The 12,399-nt window shown below is 33.2% G+C and overlaps 1 protein-coding gene and 1 long non-coding RNA gene across 9 annotated transcripts in view; one reads left to right on the forward strand and one right to left on the reverse strand.

Moving 5' to 3' along the window:
- LOC107999048 (1-phosphatidylinositol 4,5-bisphosphate phosphodiesterase epsilon-1) overlaps positions 1-12,399 on the forward strand; it is a 104,793-nt gene that overhangs the window by 65,346 nt on the left and 27,048 nt on the right. For all 8 annotated transcript variants that reach the window (XM_017058691.3, XM_062073979.1, XM_017058689.3 and 5 more), the window contains 3 exons: positions 1,200-1,531; positions 1,884-2,029; positions 5,985-6,180. In XM_017058691.3, coding sequence (XP_016914180.1) covers positions 2,007-2,029; positions 5,985-6,180 — 219 coding nt within the window. In that variant the 5' untranslated portion in view covers positions 1,200-1,531; positions 1,884-2,006. The remainder of the gene's footprint in view (positions 1-1,199; positions 1,532-1,883; positions 2,030-5,984; positions 6,181-12,399) is intronic.
- LOC133666030 (uncharacterized) lies at positions 6,823-10,582 on the reverse strand. The gene is made up of 2 exons (XR_009829551.1): positions 10,469-10,582; positions 6,823-9,982 (listed from the first exon to the last, which is right to left on the reverse strand). It is a non-coding gene; the product is annotated as an uncharacterized LOC133666030 (long non-coding RNA).

Here is a 12,399-nt window from a genome sequence, read left to right on the forward strand (position 1 = left end):
CTCAGTTTCTTTGACTTTTTCGACTTTATTTTTGCCGTTACGTATGTATTAGTATATATTGTACATCCGCTTAACGTCTCTGGTTTAGCGCGTGATTTTGATGCAAATTGGTTTAAAGTGAGGTTAAGACAGGCGTTGTGGTATCACGAATTTCAAAATGATAATTATCCATTGCGTATTTATTGAAAAATCGGTTGGGCGCCGTCAAAATTGATCGTTCGATATTTTCTAATATTATTAATAATTAGGTGATAATGGCAAGAACGAAATGAATATCGTATAATCTAGACGCGTGATTTTATGAATTGCTTTTAATAACAAGGCAAGATCCGTTAATATAGCGGATACGTCGAATTACTCGAGTTCCTTCTTGTCGCCGCAAATGGATGCCACTCGTACATTTTCCGGCTCCTCTGTGTATATACGTGCGTTATAGCCGGTATAACACGACGAGTCAGCGCCAATCTTAATTATTTTTGACAGAACTGGGTCAGATTTTAAATTGTCGGCATGCTTCGAATAACGCTTTCGCGCCTCCATTCACTTTCCGTTTCCCCTTCGACTGGGAACAAACAATTTCTACCCCCTCAATTGTTCTCGCGAATGTAATTTTCGCAAATCAGATACACGGCGAAATTTCCTCGTCTAGGAAGGAAATTTTGTAAAATAAACGACATTAATATAAGTATTCGTAACTGGAATTGATACTGACTAGCAATAGACTCGTAGCTAATAATCGTTTGTAATAACATTTTTCTTTCTCTCCTCGAAACATAAATTTTATAAAAAACTCGATCGTCATTAATGATTAAATATTTTCCGCTGGAGGAAATAACGGGATAAAGAAAGGTTTTTCTTCAAAAATAATAATAATAATTTCCACCTTCTTATCGGTATATAATTTCAATCCAATCTCGAGTAGTAAAAAAATCCATAAGAAAAATTCCTATCCCCTTTGAAACTAAAAAACAAGAAAGAAGAGAGAATAAAAAACTTCCCTCGACAAAAATATTAATTTTCCACTCCTTCCCTCCATTAATCCCTCCATTAATCCAATCCCGGAGGAGCGGGAAATCTGAGAGAGCGTAAGAGAGAGACGTGAATGAATTTCTTAAGAAAGTCGGAGCGAAAATCTGTTCGCGCGTGCAATGTTTCACGCAGTTGGATATTAAAGCGGGTTCTACAATGCGTTTAATTAGAGCTGGAGAAGCGGCCGCAGCCGCAGCCGCCTCGGAGCTCTGAGGAGCTGGAGGATCTGCACAAGCTGCTGCACTTCCCCGAGGAGGTGGCGCTCAGGTTGACGGAGACCGAATACCAGCTGTTCTACCAGGTACCGCCTGAGGAGTACCTAAGGCACGTGGCACAAGATCAGAATACGCAGAAACTACCTGCCAGGCCACCCCCGTCGCCGAGTCGCAGCTACTGCAATCCGAGCACCGCCAACAGCTCGACCCAGACCGAGGAAGAGTCTAACTGGCCTGTACCCAACTTCTCCTCTTCCGTTCAGACGCTCATCAATCGTTTCAATGAGGTAATTATAAGTTAATAAGTAATGTGGATAAGTTTGTGTAAGTGATCGAAACAATAGAGAGATGATCCATCTTTGATACGTTGAACGATCATAGATTTATTTTTGGGTCCGATTGTTGTAAATATTCGTATCTGGCGTTGGAAGAAAAAGGAAAATTGATGGTTGAATCCAGATGCAGAGTATACGTGAAATATCAAGCGCTCTAAACATTTTTTACGAGTTTCGATGGAATAGTAAATGGCCAATTTTTAGACACTTATCTGTCGAATCTCTAAGGGAAGTTAGTGGAATGGAATGGAAAAATCGAGTTTATGATAGACCAGTTACATATCTTGTAATTTCGTAATTTCAGGTGAGCTCATGGGTTACCCACGCGATCACAAGTGGCACAACGATAGAAGAAAGGCAGGCTGTATTGTCCTGTCTCCTACGCGTAGCTCAAACCTGTTGGAATACCGGAAATTTTAACTCAGCCATGGAAATTGTTGCTGGCCTCAAGTAAGTTCCTTCTATACTCTAAATTATTCTAAATTTATTTGAATATCTAATAAAATTTAATCAATGGGAAAACGCTTAAAAGTGTCTAATTAAAGGAGCAATATTGTATCGACTAGCGCAACAATTTTAAAGATTCGAAAGAGAATAACATCCATGGAATATCGTCTTCCAAATTAATCCTGGTATATACGTAATTTGAAACGTGGAACTACTCAGACAAAGCGTGTGCTTGCTTCGATGATCCTTCGACTCGATTAATCTAGGTCCATTGAAATAATAGCATCCTGAAAGTTCCCTTTAATCCATGGTCTTACCAACTTAAACAAGACGCTATTCCAACTTGTATCTTAAGTGTTAATCACTATTCCTGCAGAAAATTATTTTAATTCGAATTGAAAAACTTCAATTCGATTATTCGTCTTCGTTATACTATTTTCTAATTTAACTTGGTCTGTTTAATTTTTTTCTTTTTTTTTTTTTAAATAAATCACAAAATCAAGAATCGTTGCCTCGCAACGCAAAGCTCTCTTTTTAAACAGTTCTTTTCTCGCGTAGCTCTGTATCCAAACTTTAGACGGATTTCTTTGGAATGTTTTTTTTTTTCTTCTTTTGTCCCATCTTCAAAGATTCTTCCTTCACTCTCGCGCAATGTCGGAAATACTTATACACATGGCGCCCAGACTCATGCGAGTGTGAAGGGATTTTCTCTCTCTCAATTTTCCTTTCTCGGTACTTTCGTCAGTTCTATCTTTATCCATTCGTGTCATGGTTTCGAATCGTATCTAAAATGAACAATTTTCCAGCCAAGAAGCTTTTGTGTATTGGTATCCACGCTAGTTTTGAAAATACTTGCATACGTTTTCCATCATGGTTAAGTTATAATGAAAGATTAGAGTAAAGAGAAAATTAATCTACTTTTAAGTAAGATTGATTTGTTTAATTAATTATGGTTAAATAAATAGATATGGCAAAATAATTTGCTGTAATTATTTATTTAAAATTCATTTGGTTTTATCTGGAAAAAAGAAAGAATGATCGGTTCTAAATTTTCGTTGTAGCATACACACATGCATATTTTTCGGAGAGAAAACAAAGAAAACTTTATCATGCAAATATATGTAAAATAACTTAAAAGTTTCAGTTATTTCGCAAAGAACAAAGATAATGTTATTTTCCGCGAAACTACAGCATCCTATAAATCTCGCTTTATTTTTAATTACATGTGTGTAACAATATTGAACATATGTTTTTTTTTCTTTTTTCAATTTCGTTGAGAAAAACTAAGAGAATCTCTTTATTTGCAATATTTTCCAATATTTGTAATATGGCCACACCGTGTACCGCAATTTCAAAAATTATAATATGTATATATCTTTGATCACTTGATTATTTAAAGAAAAATTATGTGTGTGCTCAATTAAATTATAAATTCGTGTGCTATACATTGCTACATGTGTATGTGTGGACGATAATACGTGTTTGACATAAAATTGACATAACACGAGTATAACAAGAAACAAAATTGAATGAAAAGGATAGAATTAACGAAGGAATAATTCAAAGTGTGTTTTATTCCGATGGATTGTTGAAAAATAACGAAACAAATTGACCAAAGCAGCACAATATATATCCTGACTTTGATATATTTCGTTTCGTTGGAACGAACGAGCAAACAAAATTTAATTTCAAAGATTAAAAAAAAAGGTGGAAAAAAGGATGTACAACAAATATCAATTTCACTGTTTACTCAAAATTATCATTGGATGAATTTATTTTTATATAAACTCGATGAATATTCGATGAATAAATAAGCCATTTCGAAATATATTTTGTAAATATACAAATAGTTCGTTTCAACTAACGATTAGCATTTAGATTTTACGAACGATATTTGTTAAATAATTGTGAATAATATATTATACGTGTTCAAATATTTACGCGAATATTTAATTATTATCGTTATATATTCCTAATTTATGAACAGGGTATCGATATATTTTGATTTTTAAAATAGAAAATCATTTTTCGAAAGTTTCTGAGTATAATTTTTTTTTTTTGTTAAATAAAAACGAATTTTTTATTTCTACTATTGATTGTTGAAAATTGATGCAAAAAATTTTTGAAGAAACAATCTATAAACGCGCTTAATAACACAGATTACTTCAACCGTGTTAAAATAAATTAAAATCCAATTATTATCCGCGAATTCAACAGTTTCTCCCTCCATTAAAATTCACAGAGAGAGATTTTTTTTTATAAATTCACCAAAGGAAAAGCTGTGCCACAAATTGCACCCTTGTGGTCGTTTCGGAAAAACGAAATGGAAAAATAAAATAGTTTTTATTACCGGGATCGTAAAAAACCGCCAACCTCCGCAACCGCGAACGAAAAGATAAAAGTTGCAACAGTCGTCCTACACACATGGTCATTGTCCTGGTCGTTTCCTCCATTTACAATTTACCCCCGCGCTATATAACTCGCGCTCTAGTTTCAGTTTCGAGAACTATGCGATTAACCGAATACATAGTTGAAATTTTACGTGCACCTGCGCCATCTTGACCTATTACTTCGCAGAACTTTGGCGAAATTTGTTGTTTGGTGGATGGTCTTTCGAAGACGATAAAGTTAGATTAAGAATCGCGTAATTATTGAAAATACATCGTGAAACGGAATAACATATCGATGTAAAATTACATCTTCAATAATGATCTTTCGAACACTGATGAGATTAGATTAAGAATCTCGTAGTTATCGAAAATACATTATAACATGATATATTGATGTGAAATTTTACATCTACAATAATATGCACGTCGTGAAATTAACCGTTAATTATATAAAAATAATATAGGTAAAAATAAGATGAAGGGAAATAAGAATAAAATCGATGTTAATGAAGAAATTAAGTTTGAGAAATCAAGTTGAAGATGCGTGCACTTCCGAGGGAATGAAGATTGCTCTCCATCTTCAAAGAAAGATGAAAGTATGAAATAAAATTTGTTGGGCTTAAAGCCTTTTCGAGAAAATCCAGTTTAAAGTATAGGCGTTCTTTGGGTACCGACAGATGTGCTAAACGCATTCCATCCAGGAGTTAACCAAGTGCACACGTGCTCGACAAGATTTCAAACCTGATTTTCTTCCAATGAGATCTCGAACTTTTTTCTTTATTCTTTTTAATTTGTTTATGAGATAAACTTTTTGTACAAATCTGTTATCCAACATTGGTCAACGATAACATTTTTTTCTCTTATAGGAAATATAAATAGGGAATATAGTTTACTATTAAAGATGAAGTAATGAAACGAATATTTCGACGTTATTTGAAATTTTTGTTGTAAAATTATACGAATTAAATGAACTTAAGACGATATCACAGCTTTTTATTTTAATTTATTCCGTACGTGCTTCATTTGACCATTTCATATTATTTTAAAACGCCAAGTTGCAAATAGAGGGTATCATAGTACCTTCAGGCATTAAATTAACACGACAGTATCTCGTTTCACCATACTTAAACACTTCTCTTTGCCTCGCGGGAATTAATTCACTAATCATCTTAAATACCTCGTGTAATACGATAAAAAACAATTTTCTTTGTATAAAGAATTATACAATATAGAATTATATATAAACAATAATTATATTAACCGTATTGATGAAATGTCGTTTCTTTAAAGTTCGAATTCGAATTGGATTAACATGAAGAATATAATATTAAATTTTCAATAACATGTCTTCTTTTAAAAAATATCGCACGAAAAAAGATAAACAAATTAATTAGTGTCAAAAAGAAAATCAATTGCAAATTTTAATCGATTTCAACTTTTTTTTTTACCAAACTTTAATCAACATTAATTTCAATAAAAAAAAATCAAAAAAATACAAATACGTTTTTTCACTCGATCACTTCACCTGCCAAATTAAATTCAATCAAACACGAATGCTTTTGACGCAGGTCCAACAAGCTGAAACCCTTTTGGAACAGCGTGAACGAGCCGGTACCAGTTTTGGAAAGCCTCTCCTCCGCTCTTTTGTCATCCGAGTATGAATTCGCGCTTGCCCGCTCGTTGGCTATGCCGGAATGCCCGGTGGTCCCATTCTTCGGGGCTTTCTTGCGGGAATTGCGGGAAGTCATCGCATTCGAGTCCAAGGTAAATCGTTTCTAAACTTCATAAACTTCCCCCATGTGTAATTACTATGCAGCTCGAAAAACGCGAAACAAACCACCTTGAAACTTTCCACCATCGTGGGAAACGCGATTGGAATTATAACGATAAATTCCGAGTTCTTGATCGCTCCTCGAGGCACGATTAAGTTTTTCATTCTGTCGCGTTCTGTTTTACGAATTAAACTTCGACAGTCGCGAAATATAAGGCAATTTGTCCCTTTATTTATCATCGAACAAGTGAATTCATTCTGTGACAAATGGTGAGTGAAACTTAATTGAGTGATGCTAATTTGCAAGTTTTCCTTTGGATAAATATCTCTTAGAATTTGGCAACGAGATATTTTATTTTCTACGTTTTTGGAAAGATTGGAGGAGTGTTTGATTGAAGAAATATATGTGTATATTTTTTTTTTTTTTGAATTTTATTGGTAAATGAATATTAAGTTCGTTCGATCAAAATATTTCTTTCGATAGTATATATTTAGCAATAGATATTTCTATCTTCGCGCTATAATTCGACTGTTTCCGTTCTATTTTCAGAACTTGCGTAGCAAATAAAATCTTGTGATTACACAATCACGGATTTATGCTCGGATTGGAACAGATAATTAGAGACGTTTCTCGAAGATAAATCGCTTACATTTTATTTATAGAAACAATCTACAATTTTTGAAAAATTTTATTTAACAAGAATAATTAAAGTAACGAGTAGGAGAGGATGAAAAATTATCGGTGGACGTATTAAGCTAAAAAGGAAAATATATAATAATAGTGTTATATAATTCAGAACTCTAAAAATTATTGAAAATTTCGAAGGATCGATTTTTTCGAACAATTATTTCCAAGCCAATTAAACGATCGAGGTCATCGACAATTTTTTTTTCCTCCTTTTATAATATTTTTAACGTCGAAAATAGATATCACCCACAAAATATAAATGGTAAAATAAACAGGAAAATGAACAAATTTTTCGAATGTTATCTTGTGTATGTAGTTTTCCAATATTCAATATCTGACCCGTTTTAGAAAAAAAAAAGAAAAAAAAACGCGAAAACGTGTTCGTCCGATAATTGTCGGTTTCCGCGTTTTTATCGAATTTATTGTTTTAAGAAAAGAGTGATTCGCGCAGCAAATTTTTATCTTTTTTTTTTTTTTTTATAAAAATAAAACGAAAAACGCGATAAAATGATAAACAAAGTAAATTATTGGAGATTACTGTAAAATTGCTTTCCATTAAGTAACGTCGTCTTTACAGCATCTATCAAGTATTTCTCTTAACTTCTCCTACTAGTTTCTGCTGCGAGAAAGAGAAAAAAAGGAAAAGAAAAAAAAAAGCTTCAAATCCCAATACATTTCCCCAAACAGATCAGTATCAGTCCAATATCAATTCAGCACCAATTCAATACCAGTTCGGTATTGGACCTAGCTCAATTCTGTTCCAATTCAAACTCGGTTCCATCCCAGTTCCGATTCCGTTCTAGATCAAACTGTGTTTCAACCTAAGTCAATTCTAAGCCCCATATCACGCGATATCTGTATTCAACCCAACTGTCTGAACCACTTATCTTCACAACTATCTCTCCCCCTTTCTCCCCCCTTCCCTTCCAGAACTAATTCCAAGTATCTTCCTCATAATTATCATATTTTCAAAAAAAAGGAAGAAGATTATCATTTTTAATATCGTTATATTCTTCTCCTCCTCCTTTTCAAACCCATAAAAACCTATATATATATATATATCTTTCTCACAATTAGCTTTATATCTCTTCAAAGGAAATATAATGATAAAATTATCAACAATTTTTTGGCAAGAAAAAAATAAAGAAGGAAAAAGAAGAGCATCGATGATGCGCGAGTTGTTGGATCGTTCTCCCTGTTCAAATACATCGAGGAACTCGGAGAGAAAAAGAGGGAGGGGACGATCCATGGAGATCGAATGATTTCACGGCGAGGTTACACGTGCGATTTGGCGGCCGGCCAAGGAACTTCCTCGAATAAAATCCGTACGTATCCTGCCGGAAGCGTCGAACCGTGGAATACACGAACGGGGGCAAAGGTTGCTCGTGGGGGGAGGGGAGAAGAAAGAGAAGAAAGGAAGAAAAGAAAGAGAAAGAGAGAAATACTCAAATTAAGCAACCCTTTCTTTTCGTTTCACCATTTTGGGGCGAAAAAACAAAAACGATACCGATGAAACCGAAGAATGAGAGTTCTTTTCGCCATATTTCTCGGATTTTGGTCTTTGATTTTGATCAAACGGCTAGAAACTGAGAAATCTCTGTTGAAATGTTTCGGAATTATCAAGCAATCGGGACGTATTGCATTCGTATGATTCTAAAAAGATGTCTCTTTAACGAAGTTTTAATATTTTGTTTGTACGTGTACATCTTTATCTTTAAGTCCATTTAATGATTATCGTTGCTCGCATTGAATCTCTTCAACGAATTTGTGAATAAGGAAAATTGGTATTGGTGCGTTTAATTTCGAGTGAAGAAAGTGAAAGTGCTCGTCGAGAACGATGCTGCAATTGGGATAATTTCGAGTAGGATGCAGTTTCTATTGATAATATTTATGATAAAATAGATAAAATTTAATCGATAAGAGATGAAGAAGGCATTCGTTACGAAAATATTTTTTCAAATCGTGCAAACCGAATTTTATTGTTAAACAGAACACGTACAATCACGTTATTCAGAATCAGCGAAGTGAGAATTTAGCACGATTCTACCATAAAGTCTTCGATGTATGAATAATTCTTGTAGCAAAGCTACTCATCTGTAACGATGAATTTTGAACAAGCGAATAGACAATAACAATAATAATAATAATTGAACGACAAATAACTCTATGAATTGGTAAATTTACATAATTAGAATTTAAAGTTATATATGTATTGTAAGTCAATCTGAAGTAATGTTTCGCATCAGAGAAACGTTCAAAGGATTTGCACAAGTGATCAAGCAATGTCAAAGATATTACTTTGACTCTTTTGTACCGCATGGTTTTTTTCGTGAGTTGGTTGAAAAAAACAGGCGACACAATGGTCTTTATGCTGTACGGTTTCGTTCGTTTGGCACGAGTATTTGGAAAGACTCGATGCTGGACAAAGAACAGAGTGACTGCACGGAACGAAAGAATTTCAGTATTATTGGCTTGGTGTATTACACCTACTTTTCGAATATAATACACTCATTGTAGGTTATAATTCTACTTTTTTTTCCGTTACTCTTCTACTGCCATCAACAAACAATAATAAAATGATTAATCAATTTTCAGAATAAATATTTCACTCTATAACGTATATATTTACATAATAAAAATATAAACATACATTTTCTACTTATTGATTATTCATCGATTGATACACAATTCGTCAATTAACGCATAATAATATCAATTATTTATTCAATTTATTCAACCTACGTCCCCCCAGAATTTTAATTAATCGCTTAATTATACACATATATAATAAAAGCACGAGATCGTGTTTTCTATTGTGATTCACTTTTTACGAAGATGGAGTCGTGAAGGAAAAGGAAAAAAGGGGAAGAGAAGGAACGTAGCGATAAGGTTAGGGGTTTCTATCGGCCTCCAGCAGCAACGATGGTTGTAGGCCGGCGGAAACTACTTGCTCTTGTCGCTAACGATCGTCGGCCTGAAAGATCCACACTTCGTGATTCAGACTTCGTTGAATATTTTAACATACGTAATATTCACGTAATTAAGACGGACTTGTTTAAGTTTTTTTTCTTTTTAGCTGCATACATCTTTGCTGGCCGCATTAATTACTGAAAAAATAATAATAATAATTATAGGTACGTATATACATGTGCAACAAACAATATCGTATAATATGTATATCGTTCTTTCTGTGCTCGATGTAAGTAGCGAATCGAATAAAAAGTTTCTTTTGAAAAATGATTCTTTTGAAAAGTTTTAAAAAAATTTGCGCGCATTTAAAAATAAGATACATTTTTACACAACATGTAATTTATCTTAAGAATGATTTAGTTTGGACTTATATTGTAAGGAGTACGAGTACGTATAATTTATCACAGCGTTGGAGGGCAGTGTAACAGATCCACCGAAAGAAATATTTCGACCCGTGACAAATTAATAAGATTAAAATCCTTTGTATTTTAAATAAAAAATATATAGTTGAGAGGAAGGAATACAGTTTTTTTTACAGAACGTATAATATCGTGATATCGTTAATTAATATTTCGTACAAAGAAACGTATAATAAAACGTTATAACGAACGTGAAATGATTACCTTCCTGAATGTGTGAACGATATCGATGGGAAATCTTCATCTGTCATAATTCCCCCTCGGTCGAAATTTACGAGAAAAGTTGTTCAATTCGAAAAATTCCGATTTCAAAGAAACTTTGAATGTATTTAGAGCATAGTGAAACATGAAAGAACGATTTTTTCCCCGATAAAAAATTATTTCGAGCGTAAAAGTAAAATCAACCCCTAAATTTTTCATCCGCGTTCCTTTCTCGTTTTTTTTTTTACACGAAATAAAAAAATTTTTAAACGCAAAATATATTTAATTTTTCGTCCAAATTTCGTTCAACGAACAATTATCTTTATTACTCTTTTTTTAGAAATATTTTATCTTTATTGCATTGTAAAATAAATATATCACGATTGAAATAATTCTGATTCATAACTTCGTTTTGATTTAAAATACTGTGAACGTGGCATAATCGATCGTTATATATCAACAATCATTCCTCGAATTATGCAAATATATCAATTCTGATTGATATTTACGGTTTGCATAATTCATAAATACGAATGGCTCGATATGCTATCATGGTATATAAGAGAACTCGTTTGGAAATTTCGACTGTTAAGACGCACGAAAGCCACAAAGCAGTTAAAACGAAAACGTTGATAAATTCGTCCAACGATAAAGGCGGTCTCCCCTGTTTTATTTTAAAACAATAAAACGCGTTTTATTTCGAATATATCCACAGCGCGTAAAAATACGGGTTGTCTTTGTGACAAGTGAGACAATGTTCTAATTCGAGCCATTGACCCGCTGTTCGCGATGCTCTTTTTCTTACGTTCAAACCGAAATAAAGCTTGGCCAAGGCGTATTCGCCAAGCGTTAAGAAGATCCTTTTCGTGAGCGAGCAATTCTTTGTGAAAAAATGACGAGGAACGTTTTAAGAAAAAAAAGAGAGATCTTCTTTTAGAGATCGCAACAATCGTGACCGTTTACGATTATTGCCACGACTGATTCGTGAGATATGAAAGTTTGAAATAAACGAGATTTTATTTTTATTTCGAGTAAATAATGTGAACATCAGTTATTAACCATCTCGCTAAAAATGAGATCAAATTAATTAAAGAGATTTGATTTTATTTTTTTATTTATATATATATACATATAATAAGACAAGAGTAAAAGTTTTTATTAGCAGCTCTTTTGAAGATTAAAATTAAAAAAAAAATTGTGTAGAATTATTACTTCTTTTTATCATATAATAATTATATTGTACATTAATTTTGGATTAAATATAAAACTGGATTTAAGTGGAAGAACTTTTTCTCGATATAGTCACAGCAAATGTCATTTATCTTGACAAAATGTATCTACTCGTCGTTACGTAAACATCGTAAAATTGATCGTGACAAGAACCAAGTCTAAGAAGCTGGATTCTCAGTTTCAACGAGAACCTTAATTCTTTCGACAAAGAGCTTTGTCAACTCGAAAGGATACCGAACAAGAGTTGTAAATCTAAAGGGTCTAGGAGATATTGCAAGATATCCACCTTCCAAGTACGTGCCATAATTCTGCTGACGAATTTGGGTTTTGTTAACGTTTTTCACGCATTGTTTGCGTTCCCTTGAGATTTTATTATTTTCTTTTTTTTTTTTTAGATTCCTTTCTCCTTCGTGCCTCGATAATTCAATAATTTTATCGTTCAAATATAAATAGAATACACCTTTTGATTGGATTTATCTTAATTCCAAATGTGAAGGAGATGAATCGATGAATTTCGATCTTATGCTAAGCATTTCAATCGGGAATTTGCATCTATTAAATTGTGTACAATAGCTATTATCGTGTATCGACGTCAGCAATAACTCGAGACGTTTATCCAGAATTTATCTTTAGGAGGTCAGAATTGCAAGATGATTAAGTTTGGGCAAAACACGTAAACAAAGTAATTATTTTTATACATAATT

Source organism: Apis cerana, linkage group LG4 (assembly GCF_029169275.1).
Source record: "Apis cerana isolate GH-2021 linkage group LG4, AcerK_1.0, whole genome shotgun sequence".
Classification (NCBI taxonomy): Eukaryota; Metazoa; Arthropoda; class Insecta; order Hymenoptera; family Apidae; genus Apis; species Apis cerana.